At 35.4% G+C, this 19,578-nt stretch overlaps 3 protein-coding genes and 1 long non-coding RNA gene across 5 annotated transcripts; 2 read left to right on the top strand and 2 right to left on the bottom strand.

Annotated features, from left to right (window-relative positions):
• Positions 1-1,834: 1,834 nt before the first annotated feature.
• LOC124436850 lies at positions 1,835-3,085 on the top strand. The gene is made up of 2 exons (XM_046986825.1): positions 1,835-2,025; positions 2,486-3,085. The coding sequence occupies exons 1-2, from the start codon at positions 1,914-1,916 to the stop codon at positions 2,896-2,898; spliced, it is 525 nt and encodes a 174-aa protein (XP_046842781.1). The 5' UTR covers positions 1,835-1,913; the 3' UTR covers positions 2,899-3,085.
• On the bottom strand, positions 2,138-8,084 carry LOC124436849 (calcium-dependent protein kinase-like). The gene is made up of 4 exons (XM_046986824.1): positions 7,819-8,084; positions 5,633-5,675; positions 4,733-5,148; positions 2,138-3,368 (listed from the first exon to the last, which is right to left on the bottom strand). The coding sequence occupies exons 1-4, from the start codon at positions 7,917-7,919 to the stop codon at positions 3,041-3,043; spliced, it is 888 nt and encodes a 295-aa protein (XP_046842780.1). The 5' UTR covers positions 7,920-8,084; the 3' UTR covers positions 2,138-3,040.
• Positions 8,085-10,530: 2,446 nt separating this feature from the next.
• LOC124436784 lies at positions 10,531-11,691 on the bottom strand. 2 transcript variants are annotated; one of them, XR_006945485.1, is made up of 3 exons: positions 11,556-11,691; positions 10,908-11,057; positions 10,531-10,814 (listed from the first exon to the last, which is right to left on the bottom strand). It is a non-coding gene; the product is annotated as an uncharacterized LOC124436784 (long non-coding RNA). The 2 variants fall into 2 exon arrangements; XR_006945484.1 differs by having other exon boundaries at positions 11,547-11,570.
• Positions 11,692-11,753: 62 nt separating this feature from the next.
• On the top strand, positions 11,754-19,353 carry LOC124436671. The gene is made up of 13 exons (XM_046986640.1): positions 11,754-11,885; positions 11,966-12,069; positions 12,127-12,169; positions 12,810-12,973; positions 14,408-14,506; positions 15,575-15,645; positions 15,714-15,820; positions 16,151-16,221; positions 16,332-16,365; positions 16,616-16,670; positions 18,144-18,333; positions 19,114-19,179; positions 19,309-19,353. The coding sequence occupies exons 1-13, from the start codon at positions 11,843-11,845 to the stop codon at positions 19,342-19,344; spliced, it is 1,083 nt and encodes a 360-aa protein (XP_046842596.1). The 5' UTR covers positions 11,754-11,842; the 3' UTR covers positions 19,345-19,353.
• Positions 19,354-19,578: the final 225 nt, after the last annotated feature.

Below are 19,578 nucleotides of genomic sequence, written 5' to 3'. Positions count from 1 at the left end.
AGTGTAAAGAAGGTTAATAAATGCTTTTCCATTTCAAAGACTTAATTGATATGTTATCGTATGGTTTACATGTCTTTCCACTAAAAATATGGAAAATTATAGTTCTATTATCACTATGATGCCAGCGAAGGCATTTGCCAAACATTTTTAAAGCCATAAATAATGAAGGCTATTAAATGCTGTTCTATTTGAAAGTTTTAATTGATATATGTTATCGACAAGTTTTTATATGTCTTTCTATTACGGAAAAGGGGCAAATGTTCCAAAAAGTCTGTAGTATTCGTTGTTGAGCTCCTGGCTCAACGGGCTTTGTCTGACCTCCAATGCACGAGGTTCTTGGTTCGTCCCTGTGTCGTTGCTGGTATGGGTTGTAGCTTAAGGATTGAGTGCAAGGTGTGAGGTTAGGAGAGAGTTTAAGGGCGATCTGTTTGCCCTGAGGTTCTTGACTATTAAAATATGACTCCCTACTTTCGTGGGGAGTCATAGAGAATTTTGAGCAAAAGACTTAGTTTTTTTAGGCCAAAAAATTGTGTGGCTGCTTGATTTTTTTCTGAAATTATACGAAGTGTCGCATTCCATTCTCGAAAAACGTAACAAGAGAAATGCCATTTGCGCACAGTGTGCAGAACATTACATTCCTCAACTTATCCACCTTCGTCACCCTCACACTTTCGTCTCTCGTTCGTTGCAAGCCTAACGTTTAACACACCATGCCCATCATCAACTGACCCTCGAAGGATTCGAACCTCACACCTCAACCTGAGAAACCTGTATCACACCACTCGACCACGCTGATCGACGGAGACTTAACCAAAATTTATTGTATTTACTATAGTGCATTTTAATACAGCAAATAAAGGAATATGTATTCTGTTACTAAAAATTATAATACGATAAATGTATAAATTTTAAGGTAAACATAAAGGTAGACATAAAGGTAGACATAAAGGTAGACATAAAGCTGAGACACAAAGATACACATAAAGGTACACATAAAGGTACACATAAAGGTACACATAAAGGCAGATATAAAGATAGACACAAAGGTAGACATAAATGTAGACATAATTGTAAACATAAAGGAAACATAAAGGTAGACATAAAGGTAAACATGAAGGTAGACTGAAAGCTGGAAATAAAGGTACACATAAAGGCAGACATGAAGATAGACACAAAGGTAGACATAAAGCTAGACATAAAGATACACATAAATGTACACATAAAGGTACACATAAAGGCAGACATGAAGATAGACACAAAGGTAGACATAAAGCTAGACATAAAGATACACATAAATGTACACATAAAGGTACACATAAAGGTACACATAAAGGCAGACATAAAGATAGACACAAAGGTAGACATAAATGTAGACATAATTGTAAACATAAAGGAAACATAAAGGTAGACATAAAGGTAAACATGAAGGTAGACTGAAAGCTAGACATAAGGTACACATAAAGGCAGACATGAAGATAGACATAAAGGTGGACATAAAGGTAGACATAAATGTAGACATAAAGATATACATAAAGGAAGATATAAAAGAACAAAGTTTCCATGTGCGGCTGAAAGAACAATGCTTAATAACGTTTTCCAAACGTTTCATAGCGACCGTTTTAAAAACATGAAGTCATCCTATTCAGTTGCAAAATTCCAATTGATTTCAAATTATTAAGTAACCGTTTACGCTCTATATCAAAACCCTGATATTGGCTCCGAAGACCAGGTATCTGTTTCTGTCATTCAATATCTTAAACCTTTCGCAATGATTTGATATTTGAATATTGAAGCAAGAGAAGCAATATTTGTTGTTATATGCGTATGTGCAAAACACAATACATTAAAACGAATTGGCACAGTACTTTTTTGTTTGCAGCTTCTACAAAGCTGTTCCTTCACAGAGGAGAGAAATGGGGATTTTTCAAATATTAACTTCCCTTGTATTGGCAAGTCATGGTGTGAGCTCGTTGTTGCCTGAGGACCGCTGTCCCTATCCTTTGCCTGCTCAAGGAAATTTGACGGGTAAGATTTATCGACCTCTTCACAGAAGTCAATCAAAGCCAATCTTGTCGATAGCAGTTAGAACTTAGAAGGACTATTATCGTTCTCTGTTGTTCATTCATCACTACCTACATTCATACAGGTTATCTTAGTTTATATTTTAAGTGGTGTAAATTCTGTTATCGTTCTCTGTTTTTCATTCATCACTACCTAAACTGACACGTTATCTCAGTTAATATTTTAGGTATTATAAAGACTGTTCTCGTTCTGTTCTTCATTCATCTCTACCTACACTGACACACGTTATCTTAGCTTATATTGTAGGTGTGTATTATAAAGACTGTTTTTGTTCTCTGTTCTTCATTCATCGCTATCTAAACTGACAAACGTTGTTTTGGTCACATTTCAAATATTGTAAAAACTATTCTTGGTCTTTTTTTCTTTCAATCAAAACAAATCGACATCTTTCTATGTTTTTCAGCCGACTATAATGACTACTTTTATGGCTCATTATCACTCTGGCCAGGTCTAAAAAAGCGTGATATCGTGAAGACATTCCGACTAACACACAGCGTGCTTTTATTCCGAGGAAAAGTTTTCGAATGGGGCAGCGAAAAATACAAATGGCCGGAGATGGGACGGCCATCTTCATCTTGCAAATTGAAATGGAATTACGAAAAGAAAGGTCGGAGTCGATGCTCACTGGATGAGATAGAGGTTTGGAATTCGCAATATGAAGCGAAATACTCACGATATAGGCTCATCACCAACAACTGCCATCATTATGTAAATCGTCTAGCGGATAAACTGAAGACAAATTGTCTAAGCCCTTCCATCCAAGATGAAGAGGAAGCAATGGAACCTGACAAGTTCGAGCAAAATCTAGCAAAGTAAAACATCGAAATTTTATCTCATATGTCATTTTGGGAGTATATTGGCGACGATACATGACTTTATCCTACAATTGTAGTTCAACTAAACAGTAAACAAATATATAGTAAGATTTTCTATTATTGTATGTACCTTGTGAAAAAAATTACATAAAGTAATGGTCCGTATTCAAAATAGGACAGTCTTTAAATTCAGTCGTAAAATCATACATTAGTTCCACTTCTTGTGGGGCGTTTTTCGGTCCCCCTTGGTATCCAGTGTCCTGTAGGGTATGATGGGGATCAAGCGGGATCATGGTTTCTCCAGAATCGTTTCTGTACACAGTAAGTTTTTGGGTCGTCTCGCCCAACCTTTGGTTGATCAACTCCATCAATGAATACACAGTGGTATGAGCATGAACGAGTATTTGAAAATTCCCAGGATAATTTTTCACGTTCGCAAATGTTAGCAGTCTTAAACTGAGTTGGATGAACCTTGGGAGAAAATGAGTAGGAAATGTCAGCGGCTTTATTAGCGCCATTATATTTCGTGAGGGGGGTATTTATATACGAGCTGTCTGTTTTATTACTCAAGCTAAATTAAAAATAAACGCAATGAAACGCGTGCGCTGATTGGTTTAGAGCTGTGTTTGCATTAGCCTGTGCAAAACGCATCTGAGCTCAACCAATCAAATCAATCAGAACAATCAATCAGTCAAGAGAATTTGCAAATTGATCATGAATACACTTTAGAGGACGAATTAAAATGTTTACTTTAAATTTGTCTGTTTCGTATTATTATTGTTTTGTAAAAGAAATAAAAGATGTTTTTCGTGTTTACACTGGCTTATGCAAACCTCGGAGACGTTTATAAGAACTCTCGAGCATGTGTAACCCTCGACTTTCGGTCTCGGGCTTACACTGATCTGCTCTCAAGTTCTCCCAAAGTTCTCCCCGGTTTTCATAAGCCTGTGCAAACAGAGTAAACATCTTTTATTTCTTAAATGAAATTCCAAGCGTGGTGTGCAAAGTTAATGTATGTGGTGTTACTGAAAATAGCATGGTCATGTTTGTTTAACACTCAAGTTATATGGAATGTAGGCGAGACAACGAAAGCTTCATAAAAATATACATAGCACATTTTAATTTGTCCGGATAACCTTCTATGGAAAGGTTTTTAATCTTTAAAGTGTGGTCGCATAGCGGTTTTACATTGAATGAAAATTCTGTCGGAATTATTTTTTACCAGAATTTTGCTAAAACCCAGCGCATTTTAAAGAGAACAATAAACAATATCATTTACCAAAGTTTGTCATATACGTAAATCTTCATTATAAACAGAGCTGACGTTGCGGAGATAATTTTTAGTATCAAGAACGTCCCCCCCCGACTATAGCCATTTTAAAGAGAACAATAAACAATATCATTTACCAAAGTTTGTCATACACGTAAATCTTCATTATAAACTGAGCTCACGTTGCGGAGATAATTTTTAGTATCAAGAACGTCCCCGACTATAGCCATTTAGAAAAAAAGATCAATAAAATATAGACTTCGTCGTTTGACAAATCTCAAAATAGCTTTAAAAATACCATCGTTAACGGCAAAAATAATAAATTAAGAAATCTTTAAAGAACTATTTGAAACCAGAACACTAACCCAATACTTCTAAAAGAATTGCTTTAAAGCTGGAAGACACTATTCATTTCGGCATTTCTGAGGGGCAGTCTACCGAAATGCATCGTGTCTTCAGTAGCTTTGAAACAGTTCTTTTAAAAGTATTGGGTTATTGTTTTGGTTTTAACGATGGTATTTGCAATTTTCGAAACAATTTTTTTAACGATTATATGTCAGCCTACCTTGGATAGGCGACTTTGCGTGGTTCCCACAAACCCAGATTACAGCAAGGGCAGGATTCGAGTTTCTCGCGTGAAATAACCAAGTTCGGAAGATCATCGTTAGAAACGACCTCATGTTTACGATAATACTTCATACCGGAGGAAAACTCCAAGTAATCGATTAAACCATTACCGTCTTCATCCAATTTCTTTGCCAGAAGATATAGCTCAACTTTGTTACACGGTGCTTCCAGATCTCGCATACCGGCATAAAATTCCTCGTATGTTAGGCAGCCATCACCATTGAGATCGAACCGTCGGAACAAGTCGACGGCCCGAGCATAATTACGTAACATCCATTCGTCAACGCGATTGACAAATGAACGATGTAGTTCTTCTGTTGCTTCGAATGCCTCTGCCGATTTCTCAAGCTTTTCCTAAACAAGCAAAACGGTAATTGACGATTTTAGGAGGCTACTGAGAGGCCATTAACTTCAAAAGGCACGTGAAGCGTCAGCCATGAAGCCGAGGGTCCAGAAATACGTTTTCCCAGTGAAATTTAAAAAACTGCAATTTAATAACAACGTAATACACCTGCTATGAAATAAGCATTCTTACTTCCACCCAAAAATATATTTTAGCCAGTAAGAGGACCAGGGAGGCCAAATGCCCCTTCAGTATATAAGTTAAAATGTACGTTGTTCTTAATGTCATGTTCAGAGATTTTTTATGCAAGCTCTATATTGTGACAGATAAAAGCAACCCCCCTGGATACGTATAAACTGACAGCAATTCAGGAGTGAATGTCCTCTGTATCTTTAAATTATGTGCTTATACGCAATCTGGTTTGAGTAAAAATCAAATTTTCGTTCCCAGGACTCCGCTCTTGTTTCAATAATTGAACCGTAATTTTGTACATACTTTAGCAACCTCCTCTTTAGATTTCTTCGCACGTTTCTTTGTCCTTTATCAAACAAAAAATACATATGTCGTTAGTCGTTAAGTTGAACAGAAAATGTGGCATGCAAACAGACAGATGAGACGAAACTGAAGCTATATGAATAAAGTCGAAGCTATATATTTGCACAGAATCAAACCCAATAAATAAACTGAAAGGTAGTTTTATGAATGTCGACACCTATAAAATGATAACTTTATAAAAAGTCGATGCAGTTTAGAGAAACTGGAAGCATCGTCTCATAATCAAATTTTAGGACCCTTTATCGGTGACCCATGGACACTCTTTTTGAAATGTCGACATCCACCGTTTAAAGATACTGGGGGGCACCGTGCATAATTTTAGGACCCTTTCTCAGTGATCCATGGACACACTTTTTGAAATGTCGACATCCACCGTTTAAAGATACTGGGGGGGAGGGCACCATGGCATAATTTTAGGGCCCTTTCTCAGTGATCCATAGACACATTTTTTGAAATGTCGACATCCACCGTTTAAAGATACTGGGGGGCACCATGGCATAATTTCAGGGCCCTTACTCAGTGATCCATGGACACATTTTATAGTTTATCATTCTCATATCTTTACCTCCATTTTTTTATTCGGGGTCGCGGGCTCAATGGACAAACGTAATTTTTCGATACCATTGTAACAAGTATAGCAACTACGTAATCATATTTTCACATTGCAAGTAGTTACAATTGTAAGTTTGTATTAATTCAAGCAACTACGTAGATACCATTGTAAAATTGGCCCATCAATTATTATCTTTTGGTAGGGCCTAAAAGTTACCATTGAAAAATTCTCTAAAGTTCTAGCCACGAATTACCATTGCTAAATTGCCTAAAAAACTGTTATCTTTTGGTATAAACTACGAGTTACCATTGAAAAATTCCCCCTAAAAATCTAGCCACGAGTTATCATTGTTAAATTGCCTAAAAAATTGATTAATTTTGATAAAGGCTACAAATAACTTTGTGAAAAGTCTGTCCATAAATTAAAGTTGTGCGGTTAATCAAAAAAATTTGCTGCCATACTCTGTCAGAGAGCAATCGGTCCTAGTATCCAACCCCAGAGTCAATTTTGTGGCACCAGGTCGGTCCTTCATTCCCAAAGTTAAAAAACGTGATTTTGAGGGTGATTCTTTAATGTCCTCACATTCAATGGCAGGGTAAGAACTTCTTAAGGGGGGAGGGGGAGGTAGGTGCTTTTCACTGAAAATGCGCCATTAAAGTATATCACTCTAGAAAGAAGTGTCAAAGTCCTGAGCCAAGAACCGAAGGTGCAAGTCATGCTTGGGGGATCTGTGGGCAGGCTTCCATGCCATTTCATGGACTTTGGTGAGTGAAATAAAACTGTATGGTTTGAAATTCTTTTTTCAGACAAAAATCCAAAATTTGATACCTCTTATTCATTTCTGCACCCCACCCACCCACCCCCAAAAAAATAAAAAGCTGAGTAACCATGGCCACCTGCCACAGCATGCCACTGCTGATATTTGTTTATTTTTCGAATTGATTATAGAATACCAGTCCATTTTTGAAGGCAACCATACAAATTCAAGAATACCACATACATAGTAAAAATAATAGTAAAGTTAAAGCAAAGTATCATTTCGTTCTCAATTATAATTTATTAGGCATCATTTAGCATCATTAAGTGGTCAATATAAAAAACGATGTATAAAGAACAAGGCATATTTTAAAGCAGTGGATAGTGACTAGTGAGTGGACGGGGATCCTAAAATCTAGCCTATTTTCCTTCTAAAGAATGGTCATTACATATTAAATCTTTTCATTCATCAGGATAGAGCTCAATTCTACCGATTTGGGTTCCCAAAATCGACCGAAATGACTGTGAAGACTATGTCAGTCAGAAACAGCTTCAATTGCTACAAACAACATGACATTTCATAGATAGAACTCTGGTCCTTCATAATATTTCAAAAATGCAGTCACTTCATCGATAATTTGCACTCATTAGCGCGTTGAATTTGGATTTACCTTTCTGAGACACACGATATATTACATTAAATTCTTCTATAGACTACAAACTTTCTTACGAAGCGGTATTTCATATATAAAGGTAACAAACCAAATAAATCAGTATAAAGCTATATATATTTAACTGTATAGACTTTTGTACGTACTTTCCTTTCTTTTTCGTCGGCATTTCGCTCAGTAACTGTTTGTTATTTTCTTGGCACGGTCTCCATGGTTCACTATCGCCACGCTTATTTCGCATTTTCATTGTTTTTCATATTATTTCACGCGACATAAATTTCTCGACTGCCTCGCGAATTATGAAAAATGCCAGAAATTAAAGTCGCGTAAGCAAAAAATCCCGCGACGTTTTCATAATATTAAATTTTTATGGTAAACTTGTTTCTTTGTTCTAAAGGGTCGCCAACACAACGACCTCCTGATTTTGGAGCCGTTAGGCTTGGCATAAACGTTGCTCGCATCCAGAGATGCTACGTAGATGACATATTTTGTATTTTCAATAACGAGGATGGCGCTCTCCCTTTTTTTAATTATTTAAACATACAACACAAGAACATCGACTTTACCATAGAAAAAGAAAATGACAACAAGTTACCATTTCTAGACATGTACTCATTACTAAAGACACAGCCACGAACACATACACGACATCTACTTTTCATAAGAAAACCTACACTGGACTATTACTTAACTTTTTTAGCTTCACCTCGCAAGAGTACATAACAGGACTGATTAAAACTCTCATTGACCGCAAACGGAAAATCAACAACACATCGACTGGCTATTATCATGACTTGAACGCTCTCATAGACAATACCTTGCCCATATAACAAATAACAACCAGATAACAAATACGGCTAATCTGACGTTTACTCCTCATTTGACTCTGAAGATGACTACCTTAAACATGTTTTATACAATTTTTATTGGTTTATATCTTTCTGCTTTAACTCTCTCATTTACTGTTTCTCAAGTATCACGAGCAAACCATCCATGGACTTTATGGCAAACAAGGATTATCTGGTTCCCTTAACTAACATGCGACGCTCTAGTGCTAAACTATCTCGGGGTATCAGGAGGCATGGACCGAACACGGGATTTTTTGTTTTCAAAATTTGTCTTTTTTCTTTACAAGAATTCTTCTCAAAAATTCTTCGCAAATAACATTCCTTAGAGTACTCTCTCGCAATACAACATCTGCATACGCAAAATTTGCAGAGTACACTTTGAATCTTATTGCAAATCTCTTGTGATGATTGCTTCTTTTTCACTTTCGAAATCGGATTTCTCGTCCTAAAGGAACGGACACTGGTAATAATTTTTACATATCTTCAGCAATATCATGAGAGGTTCACACACCTATATATCACGTGAGCCAACGAGCTTCCAAAATGTATATGTGATTCATAGATATTTCTTTTGGAATCATTTGTGTTTTCATTGGTCATCGAGTCCTCATCAACTCTCTAGTGTACGCTAGGTGCTTTAACTACGTTGAATTTCATCAAGCTATCTTAAACCTGGCGTCGTTGTTTATCCTCTGTCATGATTCGATTTTGTTTCGCTGTTGGAGGTTTCATTTTCAAGTATTTCTTCTACCTCAATCCACAAATTATAATATCTGTCGCAAAAAATTAGAGGATTGTTTATGCACAAAATATGTAGATACAAAGTTACGGAGAAAAATAAAAACAACTCTAACATTGTAACGGATATTACGAGTGGCGTAACAAACTGTTGATGAGTTTGATATGCATTTGTCAAAACAAGCTTAAAAAGACAAAGAATAAAAAATATATGATTGAAAATTTCCTAAGGGCATACACACAAGGAGTAAATTCAGCTCTCGCTCCGTTACAAATTAATTGAGAATCAATCTGAGAATGCGTAATCAACTCCACCTTATCTCCAAATTTACGGTCATGGCAACGACCAAATGTATGTACTAGTACCGAATATAGACTAATTAGCTCGCTCAGTCACAAATTTTCAGATAAATCATTCGCGCATGCGCAGTATGCTCGAGCATGCACAGTCGACTGGACGAGCTGCCGAAGTTCATGGTCATGGCAACGACCAACTGCATCTATTGGCACCGATTTTAAAGTAAATAGCATGTTTAATACCAATTTTACAGAGAAATCATCTGCGCATGCGCTCGATCATGCGCAGTCCACTCGACCAATTGTTCGTAGTCATGGTAACGACTAACTATAAGTACTTGCACTACATTTGTGGCAATTAGCTCACTTAGTCGCAAAATATCAAAGAAATAATCTGAGCATGCGCACTAGAGACTTTGCTAATACCACAACTTTCGTAAGCCTTTGAATTTTTGTATATATATATAAAGCTAAAACTTCATATAGTAGATGTCAACTAGCAGTGGAAGCTGGGTGCGATATGTATGCAGTGGCTTAGGGGTCCAGACGTTTCGGGTCGCGACCGCACTCTCCCTGCGTACCCCGAGCAAAGCCTATCGCAGGTGATCTCGGGGTCTGATGGGCGGAAGCTTGCTATTGCATCTCCCAAGTAGGATAGCGTGGAGGGGCCGAAATCTCCTACCGAAACGTTAACATGCGGCGTTCTAGTGCCTCGGCTTAAGAAGGTATCGGGAAGCATGGACCGAAAACGGGGTTTTTTGCTTTTGAATTTAATCTTTTTTTTTGTATAAAAAGAAACTAGAACATTCAAGGATACTGCAAAAGTTAAAAAAAATTCCGCCTTAATGACTTATAATTTAAACCAACTGTAAATATGTTTATACGCTTTTTACATGTTAACTTTTACAATGTAACTTTCTCATAACTCTCTCGTGATGAACGCGAGCCTCCTTATACAATACAACTCTCATATCATGAACAAAAGTATCCATGAGCTTCATGGAAAAATGGATTATCTAATTTTTATAATAGATTTTACAAAGTTAGCATTTAATAAGCCAAGCCATTCGTGTCGTTTAAATTATACCCTTATGTCATAAATTCATTTTGAAAAATAACTTTCTTTTTACATTATTTTCACGGTTCAATCTAGAAAGTAACTTCACATTTCGAGTGATTTTACGATTAAACAGTTAACTTTTCGGATTCATATGACTTCTTTTGATCGCATAGAGACAGCCGTCCAATTTATTACGCACCTAAACGTACATAAAGCATTTCCAAATCACATACAAAATTTCCTTCACATGACCAAATTACCGTCTATTTAAACGACGGTAATAAAAAATTACCTTGACAAATGAAGCAAACCCTTCTTTTTCCAAACATTTTCAATACCCCAAATTCATACCGAACTGCACGACATGGGATTTGGAGAGATAAAAGGATGTCCAAGAGACTGCTTTGATGACCATTTATTACCGTTCTTCCGATACAGACATCTATACAAAGCACGTATATAACATTAAATAATTGTTTTGTCACTTTAATGCTTGTGGACAGTTGTACCAATGTTAAAACACAGGGCAGTTATACCAACGATTTATACTGAGTTACACCAATGATAGAGTATTGAACAATTACACTAATGTTAGAATACAGGGTAGTTTCACCAACTTTAGAATACATGACAGACTGGAAAGTTACATCATGTCAACCACAGAATACTGCGCAGTTATACCAGTGTTAGAATACAAGGAGTAATTTAAACGTTTCAGTATGGGATACATACTTGAACTATAAAGTAGGAATGTTTTTGTCCACTAAAATTCTTTGCCTCGTCTAGCAAGCGATTAAGTAATTAATAAATAAGACTGGACAAACATAACTTAAATTATAACTTAGTAGTAAAAACATTCACAAAATATATACCGTCACACTTCAAGTAAACAAAATACTGAACGCTTTAAATGATTTACAATATTACGTACATTGCTTACCGGTATCATGAAATGTTTCGTTTTCTTACAGTACTTCAGCATCCGTATTCCACACAAGTTTGCAGTATATTTTATAAATAAAATTTTTAAAAAGTGTTTGTGCAAGGAAGAGTATCATTTATACTTTATATATCATGTTTATCGTCTTTATAAATCCGGGTGGGAAAAAAATATTTTATTTCATGAGCCCGCGTCTATCCGCTGACTTTGACAAATTGCTTTTCATTGGAAAGTAAAAGTTTGCTAAAAAACGAGGTTTTTTTGACTGAAAAGTAAAAACAACAGAAATGGAAGAAGATGTCAATGAAATGTTCGAACAAATATTACGAGGCAGAGTATATTTTCTATTTTGGTGTAATGTCGTGATGCCTTGAGATGTTTTTGCCATATTCATGTATATGAATTTTTAGACTCATCAAAAGATGATGAAATTATCACTGATGTTGAAGATTTAGAGCAAGAAGTGTTGGATTTTATCATAGATAATGTCGATATCGGCAAAGTTTTGGAAGAGGTCAAAAATAAGCAATATATTGCATGATGATCATATTCTAATTTTAAAATTTTACAGACTTCACAAGATGCCCCTGAAATGGATTTCAACATAATGACAGGTGATCTGTTGATCAATGATAACATTTGACATCTTATTCCTTTCAGTCAAACATCTTCGTCAAACATGAACACAGGAGTGATCTGATGTTGAAACTTGAGTTCTTATATACTCTAGTCTAGTGTTTTCATCAGAAGTGATCTGATGTTAAAACTTTAGTCTTTATATACTCTAGTCTAGTGTCTTCATCAAAAGTGATCTGACGTTGAAACTTGAGTTCTTACATACTCCAGTCTAATGTCGTCATCTGGAGTGATCTGATGTTGAAACTTGAGTCCTTATATACTCCAGTCTAATGTCTTCATCTGGAGTGATCTGATGTTGAAACTTGAGTCCTTATATACTCCAGTCTAATGTCTTCATCTGGAGTGATCTGATGTTGAAACTTGAGTCCCTATATACTCCAGTCTAAGGTCTTCATCATGAGTGATCTGATGTTGAAACTTGAGTCCTTATATACTCTAGTCTAATGTTTTCATCTAATGTCCTTATATACTCCTGTCTAATGTCCTTTTCAGGAATGATCTTATGTTTAAACCTGAGTCTTTACATACTCCTGTCTAGTGTCTTCATCAGGAGTGATCTTATGTTAAAACATAAATCAAAATTAATTTTATTATTGTATGTTTTGTTTCCAACAGAAGAGTCATGTGTTGAGTATTTCGACGCCATTGCACAGCAAACCAAAATGCCCATAAGCATAGTTTCTTCCCAAACACTGGCCAGACAAGTCATGAATGTTGTAAATACTAAAATCAATGAAAGTGCTGGAGAGATTTCCCCATTACTACATCCAACTGTGAAGGTATGACCGAAATATACCCTGTTGAAATTTCTGAGTATGATTTTGTAAGTTTTTGCAAATTCTACCAAGATCCTGAAAGGCTCTTCTTGATCCTAGATAAGATAAATTTTACATGATTGTATGATGACAGGATCCTAGATAAGATAAATTTTACATGATTGTAGGATGACAGGATCCTAGATAAGATAAATTTTACAAGATTGTAGGATGACAGGATCCTAGATAAGATAAATTATACATGATTGTAGGATGACAGGATCCTAGATAAGATAAATTTTACATGATTGTAGGATGACAGGATCCTAGATAAGATAAATTTTACATGATTGTAGGATGACAGGATCCTAGATAAGATAAATTTTACATGATTGTAGGATGACAGGATCCTAGATAAGATAAATTTTACATGATTGTAGGATGACAGGATCCTAGATAAGATAAATTTTACATGATTGTAGGATGACAGGATCCTAGATAAGATAAATTTTACATGATTGTAAGATGACAGGATCCTAGATAAGATAAATTTTACATGATTGTAGGATGACAGGACCCTAGATAAGATAAATTTTACATGATTGTAGGATGACAGGATCCTAGATAAGATAAATTTTACATGATTGTAGGATGACAGGATCCTAGATAAGATAAATTTTACATGATTGTAGGATGACAGGATCCTAGATAAGATAAATTTTACATGATTGTAGGATGACAGGATCCTAGATAAGATAAATTTTACATGATTGTAGGATGACAGGATCCTAGATAAGATAAATTTTACATGATTGTAGGATGACAGGATCCTAGATAAGATAAATTTTACATGATTGTAGGATGACAGGATCCTAGATAAGATAAATTTTACATGATTGTAGGATGACAGGATCCTAGATAAGATAAATTTTACAAGATTGTAGGATGACAGGATCCTAGATAAGATAAATTTTACATGATTGTAGGATGACAGGATCCTAGATAAGATAAATTTTACATGATTATAGGATGACAGGATCCTAGATAAGATAAATTTTACATGATTGTAGGATGACAGGATCCTAGATAAGATAAATTTTACATGATTGTCGGATGACAGGATCCTAGATAAGATAAATTTTACATGATTGTAGGATGACAGGACCCTAGATAAGATAAATTTTACATGATTATAGGATGACAGGATCCTAGATAAGATAAATTTTATATGATTATAGGATGACAGGATCCTAGATAAGATAAATTTTACATGATTATAGGATGACAGGATCCTAGATAAGATAAATTTTACATGATTGTAGGATGACAGGATCAAAGATAACATTGATGCCGGGATCCAAATATGATCTTATACTGGATTTTTACTGAGATATCTTTATGTGACTATTCTTGATTTTCTTTCATACATTGCTTGAACACATATAAAACATTTTACAGGAAAGGGTAAAGACATTACTCAGCTTTATAAAGCAATTCAAGATGAAAAGACAAAACTACTTTGATAGCTTACATTTTATCCACAATTTATCAAGAAAGGTACGCAGCAATTCTTGTTGTATAACCATTGTCATATCCAATGTATGGTCATGTTCTGCATACAAAGGTGCAAATGTGTTTTGATAAGTGGTGTTGGACAGGATTTTTCAGTGTTTAATGTGAAATCGTATATTTTTGTTAAAAAGGGGGATATGTCAACCCCTCGGGCCCTTCAAGGATTTATGCCCATTTATGTATGTATTTCTGTGTTTGCTTTCAGGAAAAACAAGCACATTAAAATATGATTATATTTTAGATTAAATGGTTTTGAACCCCGAGAGTATTGTTTTAAACACGTTTGTACATGTAAATGGCCCTGGATAGTTTGGTCCTGAGAAGGACTGCTGGTGCTGTCATCAGTGACGTAGCTGGCTCGCAAGTTTGGTCGTGATATGTAAATTTTTCTGTGTTCACTTACTGTAAAAGCAATAGATTTCTAAAGAAATGAATAATGTTAATGATCTGAAATTTACATAGTACGACCAAATTTGCTGTCTGGCTACGCTTGTGGGCTGGCTACCAGTCGTTGAGGGGGATCACTGGAGGTTTTCCAAGTACAACTGGTGATGTTTTTTCAATGGATACATTACGCTGAGAGGGACTGTTTGTGTTGACTGGCGTTTGAACATTCTTACCAACGTAAAACCATCTTTTTTTCGACTACTTCTACTTTGCACTAACCTGTTATCTGGACGATAATCATTTACGTACAAACACGTTACATATAGTTGTATTTTCTTCATTGAAACGAAGCTCTGTTAACATTTATTCTATTGATTATCAAGATTTCATAGTAGCTTTTTGCCTTGTGAAAATATTTGAAACATTTGAAAACATCACCGTACCTTTACCCAGACTACAAGAACCTGGCCTCGGCACTACAGTTTGCCGGAATGCTCAAGCCACTTGTGGCATTTCAATAAAGAATAAAACATGTTCAAAACGTTGGTCTAAACTTTTTTTAGTAACTGAAAATGTTTCCTAATGATGACTACTAGCCTACTCGCATGTGTGCCTTCGTCTTTTTTGCTAGTTACTTGTTGTTTATATAAGAGTTCGTATTTCTAGGAAATTCCTTTGGAATTAATGTTCCTGCTGGATGAAACTTCTGTCGTAAACTTTCAGACGTGCTTCGCAAGGTGAAGTTGTTTTCACGACATTTCAGTAAAATGTAAATCTAAGTTTCTTATATGATAAAATTATACAGTTGGCTTGCAGACGAAGAATGGCTTGCCGATTTTCAAAGCAGCGTCGTCAGTCTCTGTTGTCATGGAGATAAAGAGGACGTGAATGTTCGTCGTAGGATCCTCGAAGGTCAGAAAGGATATTACAGGATTGATGTTGTGTAGTAAAGCAGAAAAATTGATAGCAATGTCCACTAGATAAAAGACTTTCAACGCTCAAGCGTAATACAGAAGTTATGTTGTTTTCACTAGAATAAAAACGTCATGCTTAAGCTTAATTTGATAATATTTTGATTTTAAGTTAAATTGGTAATAATTTACTTTTAAGAGATTTTCGACACATTCAAAACCACTATCCTGTGGTCGTAGTAATCCAGAATTTTCGCAGCCGTTACTTTAACTTTATTTAATGGTGACTACGTATATCTTCTTTAACAGCAAATATTCGTCTTTCTTTTAGTCGTTACGAGTAATTTGTTACGGTTAAGTTATCATGGCGAATCAAACGAGATCACGGAGCAAGTGAAAAAAGTAATAAAGAAATTTTTGTGAACCGCGTTCTCGGCAAAATTCAAACTATTATCTAGAATAAGAGATATTTCGCAATGTTTCTCTCATTTCAATTGATTTTTTTCATTTAGAGTTCTCGAAAAATCCTTTCTAACATAATAAGATGTAAGTACGAACTCGAAACATCTTACAAACTTTCCATCCAATGTTTTAATAAAATTTAAAAGATTTCAATGGTTGTACAACTTGAGATAACAAGTTAGTCCTTTTCATTGTCTTTTGTTTCTATTACGCTGGTCAAATGAAAAGTTCGACTTTTGAAAAAGACTTTGGTCGAAGTTTAATGTTATGTTTGATTTGGATTAGCTATTCTTGTAAAAATACCACGTTTGATTTTGGTTTTGACATTATATAGTGTTGGAAAAACAGATTGAAACTTTCAAAAATGATGAGAAAATTGAGCAATGGTGGTAAGGTTGTACAAATTTCTCGTTGTTGTTGGTAAAACTCAAATTTCATTCCTAACAAATGGTCATAGTCAGAACATTTTTGATTTGACATTCCAAATTTTTTTCTCACTTTTTCTTGTTCATACCTGTTGGAGTTTTACCTGTTCATACCGGTTGTAGTTTTACCTGTTCATACCTGTTGTAGTTTTACCTGTTCATACCTGTTGTAGTTTTACCTGTTCATACTTGTTGTAGTTTTACCTGCTCATACCTGTTGTAGTTTTACCTGTTCATACCGGTTGTAGTTTTACCTGTTCATACTTGTTGTAGTTTTACCTGTTCATACCTGTTGTAGTTTTACCTTTTCATACCTGTTGTAGTTTTACCTGTTCATACTTGTTGTAGTTTTACCTGTTCATACCTGTTGTAGTTTACCTGTTCATACGGTTGTAGTTTTACCTGTTCATACTTGTTGTAGTTTTAACCTGTTCATACCTGTTGTAGTTTTAATTGTTCATACCGGTTGTAGTTTTACCTGTTCATACTTGTTGTAGTTTTACCTGTTCATACCTGTTGTAATTTTACCTGTACATACCTGTTGTAGTTTTACCTGTTCATACCTGTTGTAGTTTTACCTGTTCATACCTGTTGTAGTTTTACCTGTACATACCTGTTGTAGTTTTACCTGTTCATACCTGTTGTAGTTTTACCTGTTCATACTTGTTGTAGTTTTACCTGTTCATACCTGTTGTAATTTTACCTGTTGATGCCTGTTGTAGTTTTACCTGTTCATACTTGTAGTTTTAACTGTTCATACCTGTTGTAGTTTTACCTGTTCATACTTGTAGTTTTACCTGTTCATACCTGTTGTAGTTTTACCTGTTCATACTTGTTGTAGTTTTACCTGTTCATACCTGTTGTAGTTTTACCTGTTGATGCCTGTTGTAGTTTTACCTGTTCATACTTGTAGTTTTACCTGTTCATACCTGTTGTAGTTTTACCTGTTCATACCTGTTGTAGTTTTACCTGTTGATGCCTGTTGTGTTTTTACCTGTTCATTTTGTAGTTTTACCTGTTCATACCTGTTGTAGTTTTACCTGTTCATACCTTTTGTAGTTTTACCTCTTCATACCTTTTGTAGTTTTACCTGTTCATACCTGTTGTAGTTTTACCTGTTCATACCTTTGTAGTTTTACCTGTTCATACCTGTTGTAGTTTTACCTGTTCATACCTGTTGTAGTTTTACCTGTTCATACCTGTTGTAGTTTTACCTGTTGATGCCTGTTGTAGTTTTACCTGTTCATACTTGTAGTTTTACCTGTTCATACCTGTTGTAGTTTTACCTCTTCATACTTGTTGTAGTTTTACCTGTTCTCGTATTATTTGTTCTTCTTTTATCATTTCATTTTTAACCTGTATCAGTTTTACCTGTTCTTTTATATACCCGATTACATGTTCTTGTACAACCTGTTTTTTGCTTCACATGTTTTGCAGGATTTGTTTCCTTGAATTGGTGCGTAAATGCAATGAGATTCCCAGGGAAACTCGACATGATTTTCTTCAAGAAGTCTTGACTGACTGGGTCATGGGATCCAACACTTCCACGTTGGAAAACGCTTTTATTTCACAACACAAATGGACTTTCGAACTTCTTCTTTCGTCGATAAAAACAAATTTTGCTCAGGTACATACCTTCCTTGCTTCGATATTTCATAAAGGAAATATGACTTTAAGTACCTTTTTAATACGCTTGAAAAAGTCACCATCCATCCGGGGTATTATAAACTGGCCACGTGACATTTTGCCTTAGCCGGAACAAATCCCATATTTGAGACAAAGAAGAATTAGAACTGGGCACTGGATTCGGACCGCTGGAGTTTTGATGTACTTTGCCGGCGCAGGATTTGAGGTCAAAACTCCGGCAATAACATTTTCGTAAACGACTGAGTAAATGTCCAAACTCAACAAACAATCAGCAAAAATACGAAGTTTTTGCTGATGAAAAAGTAAAAACTTCCACAGAAACAGAGTATTTTATGTACGACAGATAATATGACGCCTTATTGTATCGATCGACTACTATACAGTCCGAGATTGACAATTATTTTACAATACATGTCTTGCATCATCTATGATGTCATTTTACAATACATCTCTTACATCATCGATGATGTCTAAGCGTGGTTTTTCCCCTGACGTGGGCTATACGTATTCATCGAGAAACGGCTTGCTCTTCTTTCAAATTTCATAAATTTTTTGAGAATATAAACTTTTTCCGGAGACGAAGCTTGTTTCAACAGAAGCTGGAGCTTTATAGCAGAACCCGAAGTTTTTTTTTTACCCGGAGCCGAAGTAGAGTAGAATCGTTCTATAGAGCCTTGTTTGTTTGTATATATTACAAAGTACATGCAAGTCATTTTTTGATAGAACAGACGCACAAATTTACTCTTTGATTCATTTGCAGTTCGTGATGGCATTGCAAGATAATGAAATCATTCAAACGATTGATCATGCTGTAGAGGCGAGTAAGGTGATTGATAGCTACTTAATGATGTTTTGGTGTTGTGACGTACAGATAAAAAACCTATGGCCTTCGCGTATTTGATTCCACATAAATATATTTATTCAACATAATACGTATCTCTATCTTTGTTTATAGTCTGACTTTATAAACATGAACATTGTGTCATCTTGACTACAGTATAACATACACTTCTCTATGACTGACTACAGTATAACATTACTTCTGATGACTGATACAGTATAACTTCACTTTTATGACTGACTACAGTATAACATACACTTCTCTATGACTGACTACAGTATAACATACACTTCTCTATGACTGACTACAGTATAACATACACTTCTCTATGACTGACTACAGTATAACATACACTTCTCTATGACTGACTACAGTATAACATAC

Source organism: Xenia sp. Carnegie-2017, unplaced genomic scaffold (genome assembly GCF_021976095.1).
Source record: "Xenia sp. Carnegie-2017 unplaced genomic scaffold, XeniaSp_v1 HiC_scaffold_16, whole genome shotgun sequence".
NCBI lineage: Eukaryota > Metazoa > Cnidaria > Anthozoa > Malacalcyonacea > Xeniidae > Xenia > Xenia sp. Carnegie-2017.
Note: the sequence above shows the minus strand (reverse complement) of the source record. Positions and strands in the feature narration are given on the sequence as shown.

Bases quoted from the DNA above. Each gene is read 5' to 3' on its own strand.
- LOC124436850 (XM_046986825.1), top strand. From the start codon at position 1,914: ATGGGGATTTTTCAAATATTAACTTCCCTTGTATTGGCAAGTCATGGT. The intron at 2,026-2,485 runs GTAAGATTTATC...TATGTTTTTCAG, and splicing joins TGCTCAAGGAAATTTGACGG to CCGACTATAATGACTACTTT.
- LOC124436849 (XM_046986824.1), bottom strand. From the start codon at position 7,919: ATGAAAATGCGAAATAAGCGTGGCGATAGTGAACCATGGAGACCGTGC. The intron at 5,676-7,818 runs GTACGTACAAAA...TGTTTGATAAAG, and splicing joins CCGACGAAAAAGAAAGGAAA to GACAAAGAAACGTGCGAAGA. The intron at 3,369-4,732 runs GTAGGCTGACAT...TTTTCTCCCAAG, and splicing joins CGCAAAGTCGCCTATCCAAG to GTTCATCCAACTCAGTTTAA.
- LOC124436671 (XM_046986640.1), top strand. From the start codon at position 11,843: ATGGAAGAAGATGTCAATGAAATGTTCGAACAAATATTACGAG. The intron at 15,646-15,713 runs GTGAAGTTGTTT...AAAATTATACAG, and splicing joins TTTCAGACGTGCTTCGCAAG to TTGGCTTGCAGACGAAGAAT. The intron at 18,334-19,113 runs GTACATACCTTC...ATTCATTTGCAG, and splicing joins TAAAAACAAATTTTGCTCAG to TTCGTGATGGCATTGCAAGA.